Genomic DNA, 26,684 nt, shown 5'->3' on the forward strand with positions numbered 1-26,684 from the left:
ACCCAGAGGTCACTAGTGCCACTGGCCATTGTCTGATACCTTTCCATCAGTGGGAACTCCCAGCTCCTCTGAAAACAGGGGGTGAGCTATCCACTTGTAGGCTTCTTTCAGCTGAACTACATCATTTCTTCCCAGGGACAGACTCTGCTTTCTGAATAACATAAGAATTAATTCACTGACATGAAAAACTTCATTGTTCATGTTAAAGAGAAGAATATATGCAATTGTTTTAAAATAAAGAGTGCCTACTATGTGTCAGACACTGTTTTATACAGTAAATAGAACATTAAATAAACCCAAAAATCTTCACCTCATAGGCCTGTATTTTAGAGACAGCAAAGAACTGGCATTTTTAGTGGCATGTGAGCATATTTTTGAAAATTCAATGAAAAAAAGCACAGTAATTTATTTTCCTAAGTTGGAATCACCAGATTCCAAGATTTATACATTCCGGAAAGGTCAAATAAGGTGAATGTTTACTGCTTAGAATTACAAAACTATCTAATACAATGTTATATCCATGTTACAAACATTTGCATTTCCTCACTTGCTGAAAATGGGGCTTGTATGGGAATCAAAGTAAAAGCTGCAGTCTCCCCAATCCCTCACTGCTTAGGAAGAAACACTAAATCCTGAAGTATCAACATTCTAAAATGTTCATCAGTATAATAAGAGTTAAATAAAAATCTCACATTCCCCTAAAATCTATTCATGAACCAATACATCGGTTTTGATGAATGCCCACCATGAGCTAGCTTTAGTATGCAACCTACAATTGTTAATAAAAAGGAATTGAGGAAGTAAATACAGAGTATAGCATTACTAAAACAGATCTGCTACCCCAAGTTATTAATACTGAACTAACAAGCCTATATCATTCAAGTAATTAAAATAACAAACACCACGATGACTGGTCACAGGACTTCTTGTGACAACAGATAGGGCAGAGCCTAATTATGAGTAATCTCTTTTGTTATTGTTATTGTTGTTCAGAGACAGGATTTCTCTATGTAGCCCTGGCTGTCCTGGAACTCATGTAGACCAGGCTGACCTCAAACTCAGAGCTCTGCCTGGCTCTGCATCTGGAATGCTGGGACTAAAGGTATGTTCTAGCACAATCGGCCCTGAGTCATCCACCTTACTGTCTAATCTGCACTGTTAGAGTTATTACCTACAAACAATACCCTTTCCAATCTTCAAGACCAGCAGAAACTACTAACTGTAGGCCAGAAATAGTCAGTTAGGTAGTAGTTACAATGAATTGATCTGGGAGAGATTGTGTGGGTACTAGGAATCAAACTTGGATCCTCTGGAAGAATAGCAAGTGATTTCAACTGTGGAGCCATCTCTCCTGCCCTACAACTGTGGAGCCATCTCTCCTGCCCTACAACTGTGGAGCCATCTCTCCAGCCCTACAACTGTGGAGCCATCTCTCCAGACCTACAACTGTGGAGCCATCTCTCCAGCCCTACAACTGTGGAGCCATCTCTCCTGCCCTACAACTGTGGAGCCATCTCTCCTGCCCTACAACTGTGGAGCCATCTCTCCTGCCCTACAACTGTGGAGCCATCTCTCCTGCCCTACAACAACTGTGGAGCCATCTCTCCTGCCCTACAACTGTGGAGCCATCTCTCCTGCCCTACAACAACTGTGGAGTCATCTCTCCAGCCCTACAACTGTGGAGCCATCTCTCCTGCCCTACAACAACTGTGGAGTCATCTCTCCAGCCCTACAACTGTGGAGCCATCTCTCCAGCCCTACAACTGTGGAGCCATCTCTCCAGACCTACAACTGTGGAGCCATCTCTCCAGCCCTAAAACTGTGGAGCCATCTCTCCTGCCCTACAACTGTGGAGCCATCTCTCCTGCCCTACAACTGTGGAGCCATCTCTCCAGCCCTACAACTGTGGAGCCATCTCTCCAGCCCTACAACTGTGGAGCCATCTCTCCTGCCCTACAACTGTGGAGCCATCTCTCCTGCCCTACAACAACTGTGGAGCCATCTCTCCTGCCCTACAACTGTGGAGCCATCTCTCCTGCCCTACAACAACTGTGGAGTCATCTCTCCAGCCCTACAACTGTGGAGCCATCTCTCCAGCCCTACAACTGTGGAGCCATCTCTCCTGCCCTACAACTGTGGAGCCATCTCTCCAGCCCTACAACTGTGGAGCCATCTCTCCAGCCCTACAACTGTGGAGCCATCTCTCCAGCCCTACAACTGTGGAGCCATCTCTCCTGCCCTACAACTGTGGAGCCATCTCTCCAGCCCTACAACTGTGGAGCCATCTCTCCAGCCCTACAACTGTGGAGCCATCTCTCCAGCCCTACAACTGTGGAGCCATCTCTCCAGCCCTACAACTGTGGAGCCATCTCTCCTGCCCTAAAAAATATATATTTTAAAGGATAAAAAGTAGAAACAGAAAAATAATCTATTTTAAAATTGTTTATAAACCCAAAAATCTAAAGAGCTACAGCAAAAGCTAATCCCATTAAAACATTGTTCTCAATACACTTTAAAAAATTGTTACACCTAAATTTTAAGGCTTTGACACTTAGAAACTTAAAACCTCATTAAGCCTGCAATCTTTGATAAATATGTGGTTATTTCTCCTTTGAAAAGGGAAGATTCAGACATAAAATACATAACAAACAAAAAAAAACAGGTTAATTATTCTTTTTCTACAAACCTCAGAACAACAGATAAGCTTCTAATATAGAAAGCTCTGTTTTCTTCTGGGTTTTTCTCACAGAAGTACATTGGAACATCCGATAATCACACAGCCCCTCTTTAAGTCACAGAATGTTAAACAAAACTGAAGAATTAACAGGTTTTTTTTTTTTTTTAAAATGCAGCTGGCAACCAGATCCTGATTTGAACACGTAAGATTTTGTTTATATGACTTGACGTGTGTGGCTTTCTTCACTACAGAAATGGTTTATTTAACTACATAGTACCATCTCAAGAAAGGTATACATTATATATGGTATTTAATACCCTATTACATTCCTTAAATCCAAAGATCTAAATTCCAAAGCCTATTTGTCTTCTAAGAAACTGCCAGTAGGTGATATCTGTAAACTCACAGTTGCTCTGATTTAAGCAGAATTTTACTTTTCATGACTTATCATCTAGTTTTATTTATAATTTAGCTTCAAGTACAAATCTAAAATTTATTATCTTAAGATAGCCTCCCAAACTACATTAAAAAAAATTCCTAATGCTTGTAAATCTGTATCTACAGTCACATTAAATGAGTCAATCCTTGCTGTGCATGGACACAAACTGGTATGGTACATAAAGAAAGCATCTGTGCCAACATCTCGGTAGCTACTGAGTCTACTCTAAAAAATGAGGTAGCCGTAGCATAGTAAAGGTGCTCCAAGAACTAGGTAGCTAGTATTTAAATGACGGTAAAAAACTCCCTACTTAAATTACTTACCCCATTTCCTGTTTTACCAGCAACCAGGCAGCATGCTGTAGGCAAGTCAGTCACACCCAGAGAGAAGAGAAAAGGGAAAGTGTTCAGTAAAAATGAAGCTCCAGCATCCTTAGCAAGGGCTCAAACAATTTGCTAAGTAAGCTCAACTTACTAGATGATGAGCCAGTGTTTACTACAGTGACCTCAGGCTCCATTTAAATAAAAACACAGAAAATCTCACTTTGCACTGCTGACTAGCTGTGGTCTAGGAATTGAAAGTAGCAAAGCCTCGTGGTATACACCAACAAACCTAGCACTTGGGAGAGGCAGGAAGATCAGAAGTTCAAGGCCAGCCCTGGCTATCTAGTAAGTTTGAGGCCAACCTGAGTGACATAAGACCCTATCTCAAAGACAAACAGCCCAAAGTGATTGAGCACACACACTATTTCTAAAACAGAGAACTGAAGAATCTGGTTTTATTTTTTTAATAGCTCTATCTGGCTCATGACATGTTTATATGGCCATGACTTAATGTACTACTTCTGCCTCCAACTCTCTGAAATACAATGGAAACCAAGACAAATTTACCCAAATGAAAGACTAGATATACAATAAAATATATAATAAATATAGTAAAATAGTAATAATTACAGAATCTAATGTGGGTTGACATTTCTTTCAACTTTTTTCATGCATTTAAAAATTCTACAATGCTAGGAAAAACTTATTCTGGGAAAGAATAATTAAAACTTGCAAAACTCTGGAGGCTAAAAAGGCAGCTCAGAGACTATAAACACAGGTTGCTCTTACAGAGGTTTTGAGTATGGTTCCCAGCATCCACACAGGTGCTCACAAACTCAATTACTCCTCTTCTGGCCCCCATAGGTGCCAGGTATGCACATAAATGCAGGCAGGCTACTACTTAGTAAGCACACACATTAGCCGTGACAGCTACACTGAGTGCTGAGCTCTAACTAGACCACCAAGGACAGGTTGTAGTTGTTACCTTGAGTACTCATCTACAGGTTACAAACAACACAAATCAGATGTCCCCTTATGTTTGCAGGATTTGATCCATTCCTTTGCATCCCCAAACTGCTATAATAATTCCAGAGTCTCCCTCATTGGTCAATATGAGCTATAGAAAACTCTTTGGACATAATCTCATACTCCTTTTTCCTAGGAAAGACATCAAGAGTCATGGATGAAAGTGTCACCAACAGAATAGAAGAGACAGAAGAGAGAATCTCAGGTGTAGAAGATACCATAGAAAACATTGACATAACAGTCAAGGAAAATGGAAAATGCAAAAAGCTCCTAACCTAAAACATCCAGGAAATCCAGGACACAAGGAAAAGACCAAACCTAAGGATAATAAATATAGAAGAGAGTGAAGATTCCCAACTTAAAGGGCCAGTAAATATCTTCAACAAAATTATAGAAGAAAACTTACCTAACCTAAAGAAAGAGATGCCCATAAACATACAAGAGGCCTACAGAACTCCAAATAGATTGGACCAGAAAAGAAATTCCTTCCATCACATAATAGTCAAAATACTAAATACACAAAACAAAGAAAGAATATTAAAAGCAGTAAGGGAAAAAGGTCAAGTAGCATATAAAGGCAGACCTATCAGAATTACACCAGACTTCTCAACAGAGACTCTAAAGCCAGAAGATCTTGGGCAGATGTCATACAGTTCCTAAGAGAGCACAAATGCCAGCCCAGGCTATTATACCCAGCAAAACTCTCAATTATCATAAAGGGAGAAACCAAGATATTCCATGACAAAACCGAATTTCCACAATATCTTTCCACAAATCCAGCCCTATAAAGAATAATAGAGGGAAAATGCCAACACAAGAAGGGAAACTACACCCTAGAAAAAGCAAGAAATTAATCTTCTTTCAACAAACCCAAAAGAAGATAGTCACATAAACATAATTCCACCTCTAACAACAAAATTAACAGGAAGCAACCATCACTGATTCTTCATATCTCTTAGCATCAATGGACTCAATTCCCCAATTAAAAGACATAGACTAACAGAGTGGATATGTAAAAAGGACCCAGCATTTTGCTGCATACAAGAAATGCACCTCAGTGACAAAGACAGACACTACTTCAGAGTCAAAGGCTGAAAAACAATTCTCCAAGCAAATGGTTCCAAGAAACAAGCTAGAGTAGCCATTCTAATATCGAATAAAATCGACTTTTGACAAAAAGTTATCCAAAAAGATGAGGAAGTACACTTTATACTTATCAAAGGAAAAATCTACCAAGAAGAACTCTCAATTCTGAACATCTGTGCTCCAAATGCAAGGGCACCCACATACATAAAAGAAACTTTACTAAAGCTCAAAGCACACATTGCACACCACTCTCAACAATGAACATCTCAAACAACATAGCAAATTGAAGGGCATCCTGGATTGCATGAGAACCTGTCTAAAAAGTAAAATTGACTCAATGGTTAAGAGTGATTGTTGTTGGAGAAGTTCAATTCACAGAGTCCACATAGTAGGTGACAACCTTTAGAAACTCTACTCCTAGGGAGCCCAAACCCCTTTTCTTACCTCCTCAGGTACAGGCATGCATTTGGTGCACAAACAAACATGCATGCAAAATACTCAATAAGATACTAAAATAAAAATTTAAAAATAAAACACCTATAAAAATACAAAAAAAAAATTGGTTGAAAATCAAATAAAAATAAATTAAAACAAGAAAACTTCTGCAAGTTGGTTAGAAAGTATTTTAGACTACGACAGTCCTTGGTTGGTGAAGGCATGAAGCTGCAACACACACACCTATAAACTGTTTCCCCTATAGGAGATCAGTTTGTATGGATTTAGCATATTTAAGATGTCTGTTTCCTTTGGTCCAGCATTTTTCATTGTAAACATCTTTCTGACAAGAACAGATACCGAACAAAACTGCTGCTGATGCAATGACCCTCACTATGGATTTCACTTGTCATAAAACCTGAAGGAGATCTAAATGCCAGTTAATTGGTTAAATGAACTATTTAAGGCAATGTAATTGAACCATGTGTGAGCTCTGTATTGAAGAGTCCATCACATGTTGTTGCAATTTTATAGAGCACAAATGCCCCATTAAAGCCCAAATACAGCATACATGTTTTATGCATGTATCAAAAAGTGTAGAAAATACACTAAAATGCTGCTCTAGAAAATAGGAGGTAGGAAAGAAGAACATTAACTTCATATACTTCTGGGTCATTTCATTTTCCAATAAGCATGCACCTTACAAAGAAAAAGTCATGTAATTTCATGACTATTTGTAGAAATTTCAGTCATTTCATGAACTCATAAGTTGCCTTGAATAACACATCTCAATTCATCACCAAATTCATTTATTAAACACAGACTAGAAGTAACAGATCAGAAAGTAAATGCTACACAGTGTATCTGCTTGAAAACTACTAGAACCCTGTTACTGCCTAGAGCAGAAAAATATTTGCCTTATTTTTCTTTCTTTTAAACTTTTATTAGTATATATTCACTGTACAAAATATCAGTTTTGTTCAACTTTTGAAAGAATGTTTATTTATTTATTTATCTATCTATCCATCTATTTTATTTATTCATTCATTTTTTTATTTATTTACTTATTTATAGGGTCTCTCTATGTAGTCATGTCTGTCCTGGAACTTGTTATGTAAACCAAGCTGGCCCTTTCAGATTCTTTCTAAGCTCTTCCAAAGAAGTATGGCTTTCTTTAGCTTCTCTTCTCTTCAAGAAACAGGAGATTCAGAGGAAGTCTGTAAATGTTAAAATGGGGGTAGGGTGGGGATGCAGCAGGCTGGCAGGAAACTCCTGGTTAAGTCCCAGCACCACACAGACCAGGCATGGTAGCATCATCTATGCACTTCAATCCCAGTGATTCCAGGTCACCCTCTGCTGCTTAGCACACTCGAGATCAACCTGTCTCTAAATAAGTAGATAACCGCTTTAAAGGACTCTAAAAACCAACAGGCTCTCACGACATCTTTAAAGACCATGTAATTAACATGCTAAGTGCAAATTTGTTTTTATCTGCTCATTAAAAGACACTGTCCAAAGGTACTTTCAGGCTAGAATCTGAATAACTGGAGCACATCAGTTACATACTTACTCCATGTACTTAAAGACAGTAAGTTCTACTGTTTTAAAATAATCTATGTCTTACTTTCTTCAGTTCCCCAATCCTTTGTAAACTTCATCCTCATCTGCACTAGTGACTCAAGAGCTATGATAATAGAATCATCTGTAAAATATAAAATGCACCAGAACCTCCCTCTCAGCAATCTCATTATTAAAGACGATATTTCTTCAAATTATTGGAATACATTAGTATAATGGATAGTATAATCAGTAGCCAAGCTACTGATATCTGCATTTTCTAAATGTATTAAGGGAATATACTACAAATGTCTAACAAAGCGTTTCCTGCATGCACATAAAGCTTTCTTTACGCACTGAGGTTTACGTACCATCCACCCACTTGCTTTCCAGGAGTTGCCTGTGGAGGCACCTGAACCAGGAGGAGGCCAAAAAATATTCTGGGAAATATAAGATTCTAAGACAGCTAGAACTGTCTTAGAACTGGAACTGGGCTCAAGTTCTCTTTCCTATTTTATACCAAGTGGCACAAGCAAATTAAGCACCTCAAAGAAAATGTGCCCTCTTGTATAACTGAAAAATTAAAATGAAATAATCAACAAAAATGCTCACTGTTTTTATAACACACACTGCCTGAAGCTTTGTACAATAATTTAAAAATAGAAATGTTTATTTCTTCTTCCTCTACCTCTTCCTCCTCTTCTTCCTCTTCCTCTTTTTTTCTTCTACTTCCTCCTCCCCTTGTAATACTAGAAACTGAATCTAGGGCCTGGCACCTACCAGGCCAAGCACTCCAACACTGAGCTACAGTCCCTGTTCTGTTTGTATCCTGAGTCAGGGTTTCACTAACTTACTCAGGCTGTCTTTGAACTCATAATTTTCCTGTCTCAGCTTCCTAAGTAGCTAAGATTACAGTCCAATATGGCCAAAGCTGCCTCTAAATTGATTCTTTAGTTATTTTTTTCCAACAGGTGCTTGCTATGCAGCCCTGGCTGGCCTGTAACTCTCTCCATGCAGCCCTGGCTAGCCTGTGACTCTCTCCATGCAGCCCTGGCTGGCCTGTGACTCTCTCCATGCAGCCCTGGCTGGCCTGTGACTCTCTCCATGCAACCCTGGCTGGCCTGTGACTCTCTCCATGCAGCCCTGGCTGGCCTGTGACTCTCTCCATGCAGCCCTGGCTGGCCTGTGACTCTCTCCATGCAGCCCTGGCTGGCCTGTGACTCTCTCCATGCAGCCCTGGCTGGCCTGTGACTCTCTCCATGCAGCCCTGGCTAGCCTGTGACTCTCCATGCAGCCCTGGCTGGCCTGTAACTCTCTCCATGCAGCCCTGGCTGGCCTGTGACTCTCCATGAAGCCCTGACTGGCATCACACTGCAGCATGGCAGCCTCGGCTTAGTGCTGGGATCTCAGCATGTGCCAACACACCCAGCCTTCTGAACAGCTTTTGCACATCATTTTAACAAAGAGGAATTCTTGGAGCCTTCCTTGTCTTTTCCAAATGTTTAGTTCTAGTTTTAGGCAAAAACTTTAAGGCACGTAATATGATGACTATTTGAGTGGAACAGAGTCTGTAGAGAGCTGGCTTCAAGCTATTAATGCTTGGCAACAGATGTGCAGGTCAAAAAAGGCAAAGAGCAAGGCAAATCTAACACACCTATCAACCAAGTGCAACTGTAGGACAGACCAGCTCTAAGAGGGAAAATGGAGGAATTCTTAACAGGGGAGGGCAGAGGGAGGAGAAAACAGATGGAAAGGAGAAGACAGTAATAAAGAACACTGTGAATGTTTGAAAAAGCCATAAAGAAACATGTTTAAATACATATGTACATATATATGCGTGTATATAAATGGATAAACAGACAGTTAAGTGAGTTAAGTTGATGCTCCCCTACAAGTGTCACAGACTATCTAACAAAAAACCCCCATGCTAGGCATGGGAAACCCCTCCAAGTTGTTGGTCAGTGGAGCCTAAGAGACTCCCCAAAGCAATATAGGCTACTGTCTCACCTTTGGTTGCCTTCCAGAGCTTGAAGATAAGACCCTGTTGTGAAGACACCACAGTCTGGAAGCAAGACTTGGAGGAGAAGCTTCCCTGAGGACCAGCTTCCTCACAGTACCCAAGGGCACCATGCACGGTGCTAAGGGAAACAGCACTCAACAGTCCCACACAGCTGTGAAACCTATAAACCACACAGTGACAAACACAGCAAGAGATCTCTGGTGACAACAGGTGACCTACACTGGTCAAAATGCAGAAGAGTGGCCATGAGGTGCCCAGGCCATGTTGGTGCTCTGACAATATGACCCTACACCTGAGTTCAGGGAACATCACTGAAGAATGGGCAGAGAATTCTAAGAGCCCAAGAACCAGGATTCCTGTGGCTAGATAATGTCCACTAGACATGACAGGGATGCTGTGCTCACAAAATCCCAACACTAGGATTGCCTAAACAAAACCACATAAGGACACCGCCTGAGTCCACATGCTAACACAATAAAGGATTTTTAGCCACAATATGAAGCACTACAAAGAAATAATGGCTGAGAAAGAGGAAAGACAAGTCACTCTGGGGACAAGGCCCCATAGGTTATTCAATGTCAAGTGGTCAGCCCCAGACACATGGACATTAGAACATTAATAATGAGCTCTGTAGGTTTTCACCCACCCCTACTCCCTGTGTGCGCACACAGATGTACATATCAAAGTTAGTTCTTTCTTTCCACCATAGACTCTTGGAAATCATACATGAATGCAGCCATGTGTGTCATAACAATAATTATAGGAAGAGGTCATGAACTTAAAGAGGGGACAGAGAAGAAGCTGAAGGGGCAGAAGAAAGGCCAGAAACAACATAAATATCATACACATGTATGAAATTCTCAACAACAATAAAACCTTTTAAAAAGATCCTGGGGAGAAAAGGCAGCATTCTAAGTTCAGTGCAGAGCCTGACAATATCTTTATTAGGACACCTTGACATAACATGTGCAGAAAAGATGAATGGAGGTAGGGAAGGGAGAACCCGACAGAGCTTCAAAGCAAGTGAGAGAAGAAAGAAGAAAACCCCAGATTCCTAAGAATAATTTGATGACAATCTGTCTAAAGGCTAGGTCTAATGACAGAGGCTGGCTGTATGGGAAACTTCAATCAAATTTCTGAAGAATGGAAAGTAAAATAATTAAACAAAGACATTTAGGGGTACTGGAGAGATGACTCAGAGGGTATTAGGTTTGCTGTTCTTGCAAAGAACCTGAGTTCAGTTCCCAGCACCCACATGGTGGCTCACAACCCTCTGATTCCAGTTCCAGGGGACCCGACACCCTCTTCTGACCCCTGTGGTGCATATGCATATACATATACACTTGGGCACATACACATAAAAACACTTTTTTTTTTTTAAACAATCTTTATAACATTAGGACCAGTGTAATGGCTCAGTGGATGAAGGCAACACAGGCAAGGCCAGTGCCTGAGTTCAGGCTTTGAAACCCACAGCGCTGGAAAGTGTGAGCCAGCTCCACTGAGTCTCCCTCTCACTTCCACATGCATGCCACAGCACACGTGTTTCTAGATTCTCGCACATACAAAATAAGTAAAATGTTTTTAAAAATTAATTTTAAAGGGAAGGAGAGGGTAGATAAAAGAGTAGTAGAGGCAAAGACGAGCAGAATACAATGATACATGCATGAAAACATAGCCAGTTATTCTGAGGCTGACTGGGGGAAAAGGACGAGTCTTCTGGTTTGAAGATGATTATTTCAGGGGTAGGGATGTGGCTTGAGTGTAGCATGCTTGCCTAGCACACTCAAAGCACTCAGGAGGTAGAAGCAAGAAGATCAGGAGTTGAAGATCATCCTCACTTACAGACATAGTCTGAGGTTAGCCTGGGCTACTTGAGACTGTCCACCCCCCCCCCAAAAAAAAGATTAAATACTTTTGTGAGTTTAATTAATAACAAATTTCCCCAAAATTTCTCCTCTACCTAGCACTTTTCCATCATATAACCTTATAATATACTGACATTCTAAGTGTCTAGATTGTATACAAATTTCATTTAACTCCCAAAATAATAGAAACTCATTTGTCACATTTTTCTCCATATTACTCATAAAATTTATTTGTAAAACAACAGCAAATAAACAAACAAACCAAAAGAAAGAAAGAAAGAAAGAAAGAAAGAAAGAAAGAAAGAAAGAAAGAAAGGAAGAAAGGAAGGAAGGAAGGAAGGAAGAACACACGCACTAGCTAGAGCTGATAGCATAAGTGTAGTGAATAAAACAGTGTCTGACAGAGGTAGAGAAGGTCAAGCAGATGGGTTGGGAAGTAGATCGCCTGTCAGGAGTAATGAATTCTGAACTCTCTGATGACAGGATGACTATGGTAAGAAATTATATATATTTCAGAATAGCTAGAAAGGAACATTTTAAAAAATGTTTGTACCAGAAAGAAGTGATAAATACTTAAAATGATGTATTTATTATCCTGGTTTGATTATTATACAATGTAGGCATACATAAAAACATCATATCTGCCCTGTAAGTATAGACAAGCGTGTGTCAAATCAAAATAAATTGAAAAGAGGAAAATGATAACCACAGCAACTACATATCAATATTGTCAGAAAGAGAAAAAATTTTATTTGTCAAACAAAAACAGTCTTATTTTTCTAAAATATACACACTCAAAAGGGGGCAAAAACTAGAAAATAGGAAAAACAACTTTTTAAGCATTATCTATAAAAAAAAAAAAAAAAAAAAAAAAAGGTCTTGCTGGGCAGTGCTGGTACACCCCTTTGATCCCAGCACTTGGGAGGCAGAGGCAGGCAGATTTCTGAGTTTGAGGCCAGCCTGGTCTACAGAGTGAGTTCCAGGACAGCCAGGGCTACACAGAGAAACCCTGTCTTGAAAAACCAAAAAAAAAAACCCAAAAAACCAAAAAAAAAAAAAAAAAAAAAAAAAAAAGAGTCTCTTAAATTATATTAAGCAAAGGCTTGGTATTCATGCATTATGGCTGTTTTATATGAGGCTTGGATCAAGCTCCAAATGTTAATCCTAATCAAGCTCCTAATGTTAATCCTCCTGCTCTCGGAAAGACAGTGCAGGAAGCTGCCACTGCAGGTACAACCAAGCACTTATTCAAAACTAGAAGAAAACACTTCTATTCTGCAGCAGATTCCAACTAATCAATTCCCATCAAGCAATCCCTCTTTTCTCCCTATAAGGCAATCACTTAAAATGGAAGAAAAGGAGAAGGCCCAGGGCCTAAGGGCTGTGCAGAGCATTCAATCTGATTCTCAGTTCCTAGCTCCCACCTCAGGCAGGTCAAAGCTGCTTGTAACGCCAGCTTCAGGGGATCCAACCTCCAGCCTCTACAAAGCCTGCACTTGTGTACATGCATGCATGATTAACAAAATAAGAATGGGGGGGGGGGGGGTCATGGTGGCACAGGCCTTTAATCCCAACACACAAGAGCTAGAGAGAGGCAGGTATATCGCTGAGTTCTGGGCCAGCAAGGGCTACACAGAAAGACCTTGCATCAAGCCAAACAAATAAATAAAGATCTTTAAAATGTAAGAAAGGGGCTGGAGAGCTAGTCAGTGGTCAAGAGTATGGCTGGTCTTCCAGAGGACCTGGGCTCCATTCCCAGTGGCAGTTCACAACTCCTCACAACTCCGGCTGAGACTCTAGTCCCTATGACTTCCATAGGCACACCATGGCATGGCGCATGTGGAAACACAAACACACACAGAGCTAGACACCATGCACACACACAACAATAATAAAGAATTTAATACATTTTATTTGGAGACCCTTTGTACAAATTCTACTCACCTATTAACAAAGCTTGAGCTTTTAATTTTTATCTCATTAATTTACAAAACTTTAGTTATTAAGAAAATAAAAACTGGCAACTTATCACTCATTCTATCATCTGTCTGTGTGTTGGTGCTACAAGAGTGTGCGTGCACATGTGGATGTCAGAGGTCAGTCTGGGTGCTGCTCCTCAGAAGCTCTCCACCTGTTTCTTTGAGACACATGCTCATTGAGGACCTGGACTCAGTAATTAGACTAAGCTGACTGGTCAGCCAGCTCTGGGAATCCTCTTGTCTCCTCCACCCCCTTAGTGCTGAGATCACAAACACACTTCATAAAGTGTTCCTGGCTTGGTGTTTGGGTACTAGAGATCTTTGTATATGGGCATGAGGATTGAACTCAAGGCCTCGAGCTTGTGTGGCAAGTACTTTACTGACTGAGCCATCTCTCTACACCTTTAAATTATTTCTCTTGCTAAAATATTACAAGAGCCTGTGTTTTGTTTAAAAACAGACAAAAAGTCAATGATTCTTTCCCTCTAACTTTGAAGATATCACAGTATTTGGAGAAAGTACCAAAGAAAGTGTGTCTGTCCTGGGAACATCAAACATAACCGGTGTTTAAAACCTTACCAAATCGCAGCATGGGCAGTATGACAAGCAACAACTACAATATTCCCTCTGGGGAAGGCTAGTTCAGAGTTCAAGTCCTGACTCTACTATTCATCAGTAATACAACCTTCAGTTTCAATTTCATCACAGAAAAACAGAGATAAAAGCGCAGCCTTCTCTGAGGGCTGTGACGTCTGAGTGAGATCGCCTATACAAATACTCAATAAATGGCAGTGGCTTACTTCCCTAAGAAAAGAGTTTTATCTCCTAAAAAACATAGTACTTATGTAGCTGTTTTATATGTGACCTATGCTTTATAAATTCACATAAGTATAAATCATACACAATTTACTGTCATTATTATACAAGGCTTTCAGATACAATCGTGACAGAATTACGAATTACTAAATCTAAAGCAAAGTGATTATATCAGTCAAAACAAAATAAAAAAAAAAATTTTAAAGATGGTTGACTCTGTCATTCAAATCAGAAACAGGAAGAGCCTAAATTAGAAGTTCCTTCTTTCTGAAACTTAGTGCACTAGACCACAGTCCTAAAAGTTAATATACTCAGTTGGCAAGTGGCCGTGTGCTAATGTGGTACCTCTAACAGAGACACATTTAAGGGATTTGCTTCATCATGCTTTCCTTTAAATTCTTTACATTACTGATTCTGACCATCTAAAGATGCTGTATGATAATTCACAGGTATAGAAACATGGAAATCAAAACAAGAGACTTCGAATTCTTAAGGGCTGTTTATGTTCTTAATGCAGCCTGTGCATCCATCCACACAGTGTAGAACCATAGCAACCAACCTCCTCCTTCTTGCTCTGTCTCCACCTACACCGGCTGGAGACAAGCCAGGAAAAAGGCAAAGCTAGAAAGTACATCTGTCTTTAATCACTTAAAACACATGCTTGACTATGCTCTCAACTGCATTCCTGGGTCCAATATACAGTCCATTTCCATGGAGGTCTAGCCCTACATGACCACTGCTGGGATTAACAAAGTACAATACACATGTGAGAAGACACCTAGTGGAGCCTATGGCCTTGTATACTTAAACCGATTATAAAAAACAATGTACGTAGTTAAGAAAAGGTTATTCTCATGGAGCCAGAAAGGTTGGGTAAAGTCAAATACACATACATTTACAGGATGAAGAGATAGCATGGCTTTATATGGTGTTTTGAAAAGAGCAGAAAAACACATTCAAATTCCAATAAACAAAAGATGGGACATAGACCTCTACAAATTCTGGGCTTTCTTTTTCAAATGAAGGTATGATGGCTAGACAAGTGGTCACCATCCTTAAAGATGGGAAAAAAGGACCTTTTTGCCAGTCCACACAGTAGAGCTACATTAGACTTAAAGAGTGCCACTGAGACAGTTCAACAGGTAAAGGCACTTGTCTCTAAAAAAATGACCAGAATTCAATCTCCAGGGCCCATATGGTAGGAGAGAGCCAACTCCCACAAGCTGCCTTCTGACTACCACATATGCACCGAGGCATGCACACATGTACACATACACATGTGTACAGCCACCTCACTGCCTTCTCCATGACTCTCAAAAGTGCAAAATCGTGTATGCTGGTAACTCATGGGGCAAACTCTTAATAGTTACATCTTATAGAAAGATGGATTTGGATGGCTGCATAAACATGCATACACTCATACATGATAAATGAATAAATGTCATACTACTTTTAAACAATTGGCAAGATGGTGTGGCAGGTAAAGTTGCTTGCTGTGCAACCTGGCAAAGTGAAATGGATCCCTGGAACCTCTACAAAGGTGGGAGAAAACTGATTTTATAAGTTGTCCTCAGACCTCCACACACTGTGGCATGGGCTCCCTCCCTAATACAGAACACACACACACAACAGCAAGAACTTTCAAACTGTTTAAAGGTGACCACCCTATGTGCGAAGGTCAGGAACTCACAGACCTTCTGGCAGTCATTCTCAAAAGGTATGAACAGGTTTGCACCTGGAGAGGTACTCCCACCAGGGCTGTGATAATCACAACAATGTACATAACTATCATCTTTTAAATTAGATGCCACAAAAAGCTAGGAAGCCCTGTTCTACATGACTAGCAAGGTGTCTTAAAGCCGTATGATTCCACGACTCACTATTATTGCAATCTTATTTATGTGTATACACGTATGTGCACATGGGCATTTGTGCATGCCATGGTATGCATGCTGAGGTCAGAGGACAATTTATGAGCACTGGTTCTTTTCCTTCCACCATGTGGGCCTTGGGAACCACTGTTAACTTGCTGAGTCACCTCACCGCCTTCTCCATGACTGTCAAAAGTGGAAAATTATATGGGCAAGCTCTTAGAGTTACATCTTATAGGAAGATGGATTTGGATGGCTGCATAAACATACTTGTTGTGTGCTATGAAGGTTTCTAAAGTTGTACCCTGGGGACTGGAAAGATGGTCCAGTGGGCAAGAGCACTTGTTGTTCAAGCAGGAAAAAAGAGTTCAAATCCCCTGCACCTATTTAAGATGCCAATAGTGCTGCATATGAATTGGTAACCCCAGTCCTGTGGGAAGGGGGAGGATAAGAGGCTTGCTGGTACTTTCTGTCACCTAGCTTCAGGATCAATGAGAGGCTGTCTCAAGGCAACAGGGCAGGGGGTTAAATGGTAGGATACCTAAAGTCCTCCTCTGGAGTGCACTCACAGGCTGTGTGCAACTGCACATCACACATACACAGTTGCAGCCTGTAAGGCTGAGAAAGTATCTGTCAGTAAAATGCTTGCCACCAAAAGTATGAGGATGTGAGTCTGATCCCCAGAACTCATGTAAAAAAGCCAGGCCTGCTGACTTACAGTGGTGACAAGTGGGTTCCTGGAGCTTTGGCCAGCTAGCCAGCTTAGCCAAATTGGAAAGCCCCAGGTCAATGAGAATTCCAAGGTTGACCTCTGGCTTCTGCATACACCCACACATACCTAGAACCCCTGGACCAAGGACCTCACAGAGACTGAACAAAGCTATAACCAACTTATCAGGGACCATCGATGCTAAGGCAAACTTTAAACCTGCCTTTCTAAGTTCAGAAAGGGCAGCAGAATAAAGTAGACCTTTGGTGTGTTGTATATCTAGGAGGGGTGTCTGCTGTACAAATTATGTGTTGAAAAAGCATGGACAATGAAGAGAGAGGAGAAAATATAACCCTGAATCATAAGGCAGCCAGCTCAGGCCTACGCACACGTTATTATCTTAAACAAGTGGCTCTCTCTATATATTTGCAGTTGACTGTGGACTAAACACAGTAGAAATTATGATCCTTTAGAATAAATAAGGACATCAGCAGAGAGGAAGATTTTACCAAAGAATCCAATTCAGAAAAATCCAAGGATCTGTAAATGCATACAAAACTTCAAGTATGTGCCTCTTTTAATATAGGGTATCACTGTACAGCCCTGGATAGCCTTGAACTCACAATCCTCTCTGCCTCCTGAGTGCTGGGTTACAAGAACTGCACCATGCCAAGTGAATCTGTGCATTCTTAGGACAAAGGAATTCATTGTTTTCTTCAGATCATAAGTGAGATCAAAGGATCCAAACTGGTAAGGAGACCACAAATTTAAATAAAGCAAATTTTTAAAAAAATATTAATTTATGAAATTTTAAGAAAAGATAATTTCTAAAATAAAAAAGGTGGTCCTACAGAATTGGTACTTTTATTCTTAACTAATTTGGAATATTTAATGCAAAGTATGGAGACAAGAAATATATTTTGATCTGACAAACAAAACTCCAACCATACCATACTGCATATTGAGAAAGAAGGTGTTTCATATGATCAGAGTAACATTTAAGACACAATATAACTCATTTAATGTCACTAGGGTGAGCAAAGGGGTGAGCAAATACACTACACATCAAGGTGGAAATGGACCAAACTGATGGTATAATATCACCCTCTGCTGGACTCAGCTGGTAAAGATCCACCTCAAAGAATCGGCAAGACTTGCCAGTTTAGTCTGTGGCATCCTCAGTGTCAGGTTAATGCTGTTGTGTGGCTTTACAGAAGTCAATCCTGAGTTCTGAGGCAGAGGAGGTGGTGACAGTGGCGGTGGCAACAGCAGCAGCAAAATCCACCTGAATTAAGGCTCACATCACAGAAGGAACCCTGAACAGTGCTACAAGCCCAGGACACACAGTCATGACTGAAGAGGTCACAAGCTACAATACGGAGCTGTCACTGTTTCATTAAACAGGTATGTGTCTCTCAGACTAATTTCCAAACATTTGTGTTTACGCTCAGACTGCTACTTTCAACCTCACTAATGGGAGAAAATGTCCCTTTTGCAATGGGAGATGGTTACTGCATAAACTCACCAGTCAATTTCTGAGAATAAATGTCTATTGCGTGGCGTAGTACCCAAGGCTCAGACAGACACAGAAGATAGTAACCACACATTTACATGGCCCCTCCCCTCCAAGGCCTCAGGAACTTCACAGAAGGGGCAGGGGAGTGTAAAAGCCAGCAGAAAGGGAAGCATACTGTGTAGCCATTTCCTCTGGGTTGAAATATCCTCTCATGAAGGAGGCAGGACACTCATGAGGCTCATGGAACTGACAGGAGGGCTGGCAAACATCTCAGCAACTAAAGGGATCTGTAGCCAAGCCAGACAACCATCGTTGATCTATAGTACCCACGTATTTTAAGGAAAACCTGTTGTGGATTGCTATAAGCTGTCCTCTGACTTCCACAGGCACACTGTGACATATGCCCCCCTACACACACTCCACACCACACCACCACCCCATACCCCCACACACACAAAATATTTTTAAAGAAACAGTAACCTCACAAGACTCAGGAAGCTTACAAAAGTTACAAGACTCATGAGGTCCCCACCAGGGATTAGATGAAAAGCAAACAAGCGAGGGAAGACAAGAGACTCAGACAGAGAAGCTGGGCACAGGCTGAACAGGGATTCCATGAAGCAGCAGCAGCATCCTGTTTGGTGAGGTGGCTTTTCAAGAACACAGCTGCCTGAGTCAGTTATGATCTGGTAAGTAATCCCAATAAACTTCCGGGCTTACCAAGCTCACTTGCTGAAATCATGAATTTGTCATTGTCCTCTCTATCTGAAGTGAAAGGATATAGACTCCCAGGTGAAGTAATACAACAGCATTAAACCAGAAGGGCTTCTTAGCACTATGCTAGACATAAGATCTAAAGGGCTTTAAGAAGACCTTCCACCAAGGGAAGATGCTTCAATGTCACTTAGAAGAGAGAGTAAGAGGCAGATGGAGGGAGGGACCTGGGTGAGAGAGGGAATGAGGAAGGGAATGAGAGGGTTCAGGATCAAGTGTGGAGAGAAATCAGGGTAGGGAGTTGGCTGGGGGGTGGTGGCCAGAGAGCTATGAGAATGAATGGAAATCTGCAACTGATGGGAGTGGAGAGCCATCTTCAGGAAATGACAAAAGACCTAGGATAAGGGAGGTGCCCAAGAATCAATGCGGTGAACTTAACTGTGACTCACAGCAGTGGGGATATGGAACCTGAAGAGGCCACCTTCTGTAGCTAGGCAGGAACTCCAGTGGAGCGACAGGAACACCAACCCACCCATAAAACTTTCAACCCAAAATTTATCCTGTCTACAAGAAATGCCGGGTTGAGAGATGTAGCAGAGACTACAGAAATAGCCCACCAATAACCCACCCAACTAAAGACTCATCCCAGAGGCAAGCACCAATCCCTGACACTACTGATGACACTCTGTTGGTTTGCAGACAGGAGTTTAGCATGGCTGTCCTCTGAGAGGCTCCACTAGCAGCTGACTCAGACAGATACAAACCAATACCCACAGCCAACAGTGGATGAATCTTGGGGACTCTTATGGAAGAATTAGGAGGAAGGATTGGGGCCCTAAAGGGTACAGAAACTTCAGAAGAAGACCAACAAAGTCAACTAACCTGGGCTCTCAGAGTCTGAACCACCAACCAGAGAGCATACACGGGCTGGACCTAGGCACTCTGCACATATACAGCAGAAATGTAGCTTGGTCTTCATGTGGGTCTTGAACAACTGGAGCGGGCCTATCCCAAAAGCTGTTGCCTGTCTGTGGGATATGTTCTTCTAACTGGGTTGCCTTGTGTGGTCTCAGTGGGAAAGAAGTCCCACAGAGACCTGATGTGCCAGGTTGAGGGGGTACTCAAGGGGACACCACCCTCTCAGAAGAGAAGGGGAAGGGGATCTAAAAGGGGTCAGCCAGGGGGAGGGCAGTGAGTGAGATGCAAAATAAATAATACATACATAAATACATAAATGGGGGAAAAAGAAGATCTTCCTTTCATGTACCTCTACTTGGTAGCTGCCAGTCCTTGGTTTATGTGTCAAAAAAAATATATCCATCCTGGCAAATCCTTTGGGATGAGAATTATATTCATCCTGAGCCTACCTTCTGAACGCTAACCAGAATGCCTTCCCACTTGTCCTTCTTCTTCCTTCTTCCTTCTTCCTTCTTCCTTTTTTTTCTTCTCTCTCTCTTTCTTTCTCTCTCTCTCTCTCTTTCTCTCTCTCTCTCTCTCTCTCTCTCTCTCTCTCTCTCTCTCTCTCTCTCTCTCCTTTTTTTTTTTTTTTTTTTTTCAAGACAGGGTTTCTCTGTGTCTCTGTGTAGCCCTGGCTGTCCTGGAACTCTGTAGACCAGGCTGGCCTTGAACTCAGAAATCCACCTGCCTCTGCCTCCCAAGTGCTGGGATTAAAGGTGTGCGCCACCACTGCCCGGCTGTCCTTGTTCTTTCTAAAGCAGAAACCTCCATGTAAGCATGACATTCCAAGAACAGGAGCACTAAGCAAAGACAACTGTCACCTTTTCATCCAGGTGAGCATTAGCTACACTGTCTCCCACCTCATGCCATCCACTTGGCTTACTGTCTCTTTAAGCAACTCTAACTAATACTCCGGAGGCATCTCTGTAAACGCATTACATCATTCCTTTACTTGGCAACTGCTTTTTAAACTCAGGCATAAGAACTCACATTTATTCTTATTAGTTCGTCCTTTTAGACTGTTCCTGTTAATAAGCTCTCTGTGAATTAACTGTAACATTTAACATGCCTGCTGCACTCTTAGGCCTGTGTCATGTAGCCCACAGTGAGGTTCACATACATCTTCACGATCATATACTATGGACAGAAGAGAGCAGGAGAGAGCCTGAAGCATAGCAGGAACCTCCCTGCAGTTCAGTGATGCTGTGTCCAATGTGCAGGTGCCATCAAAGGGCTTCTGTGTCCTACTTTTGGAGATTGGGATCTGAGAGGACAGAAAGTGAAGACGTAGCATCTATTCTAACGTCTTCCCTCAATGGAGTTTCACTTGGCTGAACTTCAGACCATGTTTAAGAACACTGTCTGCCGTGGGATTAGTCATCCATCCAGCTCCTTTCAGATAGACAGTCCAGCACACACAGTCAGTTGTATTCAGTGGTCTTACCTATGTTCCAGCCACTGTCAGGAAATCATTTTGAGAAACTAGCCATCCATCTGGCTAAGACACAGCCACACTGAGCTGCCACACTGCCACGCTCTACCACTCCACTGCACACTGCAGACATACTCTGCTCTCAGCAAACTCGTCCTTCCTTGAGCTCAGTGCCCACAGCTCACCCTGGAGCTTCTGGTCCAGAGTCTGACTGAGCTGTGCAGTTGAGATCACCAGAGCTCAGTGCCACAGCTCACCCTGGAGCTTCTGGTCCAGAGTCTGACTGAGCTGTGCAGTTGAGATCAACAGAGCTCAGTGCCCACAGCTCACCCTAGAGCTTCTAGTCCAGAGTCTGACTGAGCTGTGCAGCTGAGATCACCATTTGCTAGTTTTCAGAATCAACTTTATTCACGTTGTCTCCAATCACTTGGAAAATATGCTGCCCTTTAACATTCCCGAGGAGCAGGCACAGTGGTAGGCTGTTTTAACTCTATCTTGAAATATAATTATTTCCGAAGCCAGAAGACTTGAGCCCATTTAGGAAAGTGTCACTCTGTGGAGCCGGAGGCGGAGCCTTTACTCTCCCTCTCCCCAGAACGACTGTTCTACCTTTTTTTTTTTTTTTTTTTTGAGGAAGATCACTGATCACATTTTCCCTGACAGAAAGGCCAGAAGCAAAGCAAGATTTTCAGACCCCAGCTTTCTCTCATCTATCAGCAGTGTACATCATCCATGTAGGCCTGTCTCCTGCTTCAGTTGTCTGCTATCCTGACTACCCAGATCTCCCTGAGCAATTCTTCACTCCATTAGCAGTTCACTAGGGTCTAGTTCTTGGTTGCAATTCTAACAGAGCTGAGCCTCCCTCTTATACTCGCATTAATGTGACTCTATTTTATTTTGTTTTCTTTTCTTTTTTGTAACTGATCTCAAGGTTGCAAAATAAAACTTGATTGTTCAATGTGGGCAAGCCTTAGCAAGGAGCTCATCGGGCTACTCACAGGACTTCAAGTTTTTCAAACTAAAAAGGTCTTTAATGTGTATTCATTCATTTTTCTCTATTTTCTCTCTCTCTCTCTCTCTCTCTCTCTCTCTCTCTCTCTCTCTCTCTCTCTCTCTCTCTCTCTCACACACACACACACACACACACACACACACACCCCTAAGATGAATTCAGGCTCCTCTTGTCTTAGGCTTAGACCTCATTCTTCATTTTTACTCTTTTAAAATGATTTACTGAGGTGGGCTTTCCTATATAATCCCGGCTGGCCTCAAGCTCACAGCAAACATCGTGTCCAGTTTCCCAAGTGCTGAATTTAAATTTACAAGTGTGAATCACCATACCTGGCTTCCCAATTTTTGTGGGGGTGGGGGGTAGGGGGTTGGGGGAGAAGGTTTCAAGACAGGTTTTCTCTGTGTAGCCCTGGCTGTCCTAGACTCAGATCGGGCCTTTAACTAACAGAGATCCTCCTGCCTCTGCCTCTCAAGTGCTGAGATTAAAGGGGTACACTACCACCAATTCTTTATGGGGGTTTTCTCTATACTTCCTTTTATTGGTTATAATAAATTTAGTTTAAATTTGCTTTCCCTGAACTCCTTAAAACTTTTAACATACCTTAAGTTAGCCAGATGCTTATGCCAGTTTTTCTTGCATTGTTTGAAATTCACCTGTCCAAAGTTTACAGCCCTTCTCCCTACTTTCAAGAATATATAGAGATATATTTTTTAATTCTTAATTTTGAGCTAGCAAGATGATTTAGCAGGTAAAGAAACCTGTTGTCAAGGATGATGACCTGAGATCAATGCCTGGGACCCACATGGCAGAAAAACAGAACCAGTTACTGCAAGTTGTCCTGACTTCTACACAGGTACACATACATGTGCGCGCACACACACACACACACACACACTCGCACATACTCACAGATACATACACACACACAAATAAAACAAAATAAAAATGTAAAAAAAAGCCTTAGGAGTATTAATTCCTCAAAGTGTAGCCTTTGTAACAACAGCACAATGCTTGGGAAACTCTTCAAGCTGGGCTCAAATACCTGACAATCCTTCTGCCCTAGGTCCTGAATATGGAGATTACAGGCAGGAGCCACCATGTCTACCTATGAATAAACCTTATATGTTTATATTTATTATTTATTTATTATTATTTATGTTTAACCTTATTGTTATATGTTTAGAAACCAGTATTTAGGAGAAGACACTTCAAATAAAAAGTTCTCAAACTTTTGGCGCATATGTACACCCACTGTGCGCTCCATTTGGGGTCAGGACTGGGAGAGGAGTAAGACCTCAGCTTTACTTTTAAATATTTGAGGAAAGTATGGTTTTCTTTTGGACATTTGTGTATTTAATATAATCATAGGTTTGTTGTGAAAAAAGTTCTCAAATTATGTACATTTAGCTAAATGTAATTTTTATTAATGTAGCCTTTTATACTGTGAGTGACCACCACATCTGGTGTCACATAGCTGAATGTGGAGGGGTTATAAGAAAAAAATGAACAATGGTAAAAGGTTTCTGAATGTGCAACAACCAAAATTAATTCAAAATCACCTGTGTCATGAATCTGAGGCATGTCTGGTCATGCTTGCTCATGTCCCATCATGCAACACACATGATTCCATGCCCAGGAATGGTCTCAAACTCCTCACCATCCTGCTTCCACACCCAGTGCTGGGGCGACAAGTGCGCGCCTCTACCAAGCTTACATTCCCAATTTTGTTTGCTTGCACTTTAGAAATTAGAAATTCCTAGCATACACTTTACACATGCTCTGAAGTGAGCAAATGACCTTACCTCTCTCACAGACAGCTGTGGTGGGAAGGAGACAGATAAAACCACGCTGGTGAATTCAAACCCAGAGGCTTCAACCTTTTGGCACACCTAAAAGAGTATTACAAATAGGTAAACTCCCAAGAATTCCTGAAAATGTGGCTTTAATAACAAAATTTCTCCCAGGACGCTCACAGCTTCCCAGCACTCAGTTAGGAGCTGGGCTGAGGCTCGGTGGTACTGTGCCAGCCTAGCATGTGCCAGTCAGTGGTACTGTGCTGGCCTAGCATGTGCCAGGCCAGTCTCTAGCTCTCCCCAAAAGGCAATCACAAAACTTCTACACTTGAGTATCAAGCTTGTCATAAACACCATGAGATTAAATATTTGTTGACTATGACCATGTACAACTGGCAGTTTCAGGACAATATGCTGGGTGTCAGACACTTGTTATTAATTTTCCAGTATGTTGCTACAACAATTTCAGAATAGTTGGCCTTTTTTAATTATGACATGTTAGTGACAACCTGGAATAAAGTGGGCATGACTGTTGGTGTTAAGGAATAGTGGGTGCGTCAAAGACCTCTCGGCTTTCCGATGGACCCATCTATCGTCACAGCTCTGCTGGGCAATGGATGTTTACCTCTGTAATAAAGCCCTTCTCACAGAATCCCTGAAGAATTCCTAAGCAAACATTGCACACGCTCATCTTCGAGGCCATGCCTTCGTCTTCTGTAACAGAGACGCCCTCCTTTCCATAGTCACTCAAATTATCAGTCCCATCTTCATGTAGACGGATTTTCTTCAATGGTGGGCTGGGAGCTTCCAAAACTAATTCATGTTTTTCTGGTTCTAGAAATTTTTGTAGATCACTGAGCAACTCCTGAAAAGTTAGTAAGAGAAAATGCAATAATATTTTAAAGTAGCTTTGAGGGTTTCACAACGAAGCGTGAAAATTGGCCAAGCGTGATGACTTTTGTTTGTTTAACTAGTAGTGAATGACCTTCCCAATAGAACTAATAGCCAGATTTGTAATTTTGTTGAGGAACTTTTCTCCTTAATGTTAGGGTTTTAGCTTCACTGATTTATAAAATTCTTTTGAAAAAAACATTCACATATGTAATAGGTATTTAATTAGTGCATGGATTAAGTACATTAATAATAAATTCAGAGTCACCAGTAACAAATGTTACTGGTTTTGCACAAAAGACCTGCCTACCTCTGAGTACTGGGATTTAAAGGCAGTACTACTGCGCTGCCTTGCATGTCATGGATCCCAGTGTTCTAGATCACACAGAGCAGGCTCAGGCAGAGGCAGCAGATAGCCTATGAGTTCAACCCACCCAGACACTGGGTGAGGCACTGTCTCAAAACAAGGTGTAGAGAAGATTAATAGCAGGGACTCACACGTCACTGGTTTATACAACTCGGGAGTAACCAAGTATCTATAGCATTGGCTTTCTAGGAATTCTGAGATACGAACTTGCCCAATGAATGAAGCATGGGTTCCATCTCAAACAGCAAAGAAATAAAAGAGACAGACAGACAGACAGACAGACAGACACACACACACACACACACACAGGTTGTGTGGGGGAGTACAAACTGGAAACAGCAAATGAGTTAAGACCAGCCTTATAAAATAAATATCCACCATAAATACTAAAAGCAGCGCTCAGCTGTTGCCTGAAAGGGTTTGCTATCCGGGTCAGTTGGAGCCATACTTAACTCTTGTACAACTATTAACTATTTCTGTTAAGTATTTCTCATTCCTTGTCCAGATGATGATTTCTCTGCTGTTAAATTAAAAGGACTGGACTAGAGAGATGGCTCAGTGGTTAGGGCGTGGACTGTTCTTCCAGAGGCCCACATCCGGTAGCTCACAACGGTCTGTAACTCCAGCTCTAGCAGCTCCGCTGACGCTGGCCTCTGTAGGTACCCACATGGCATAGCATACATCACATACAGACGATTAAAAATCAAATTTAAAAATATATAAAAACTAAAAGAGAACAAAGGCCTTTTCCAGGGACAGACCAATACGACACAGGGATAATTTTACAAGACAGCCTTCAGGCAGGCACAGACTCAGACTCCCACAGCAGAGACAGAATGGAAGGCAACAGTGAGAACAAAGTAGAGAATTTGAATCTGGCTCCCTCTTGGTTAAAAGACGTCAAAGACAAGTGCCTTGATTTCTGTGCTTAATGCTACACCAGTGCATTACTGGTGACTCTGAATTTATTACTAATGCATTTAATCCTCATGATGATCAAATGCCTATTACATATGTGAATTTTATCCAGAATTTCACAAATCAGTAAAGCTAAAACCCTAATCTTAAGGAGAAAGACGCCATCAACAGATTTATAAATCTGGTTTGTAGTTCTGTTGGGAAGCTCATTAAACTACTGAGTAAAACAAGAAAAATTCAATTCTAATTATAAAAATATAAAAATATAAACTGGCATG

General features: G+C 41.4%; 1 protein-coding gene across 11 annotated transcripts in view; it reads right to left on the bottom strand.

Annotated features, from left to right (window-relative positions):
* The window catches only part of Pus10 (pseudouridine synthase 10), a 101,178-nt gene that overhangs the window by 31,183 nt on the left and 43,311 nt on the right, over window positions 1-26,684 (bottom strand). For 9 of the 11 annotated variants that reach the window (XM_076938013.1, XM_076938011.1, XM_076938012.1 and 6 more), the window contains 4 exons: window positions 24,856-25,095; window positions 24,240-24,326; window positions 3,440-3,474; window positions 40-151 (listed from right to left, as the gene is read on the bottom strand). In XM_076938013.1, the coding sequence (XP_076794128.1) occupies window positions 40-151; window positions 3,440-3,474; window positions 24,240-24,326; window positions 24,856-25,095 (474 nt within the window). Of the gene's footprint in view, window positions 1-39; window positions 152-3,439; window positions 3,475-24,239; window positions 24,327-24,855; window positions 25,096-26,684 lie in introns of those variants that run through there. The other 2 variants (XM_076938014.1, XM_076938016.1) reach the window with 2 other exon arrangements.

This window comes from Arvicanthis niloticus, chromosome 7 (genome assembly GCF_011762505.2).
Source record: "Arvicanthis niloticus isolate mArvNil1 chromosome 7, mArvNil1.pat.X, whole genome shotgun sequence".
NCBI classification, from domain to species: Eukaryota; Metazoa; Chordata; class Mammalia; order Rodentia; family Muridae; genus Arvicanthis; species Arvicanthis niloticus.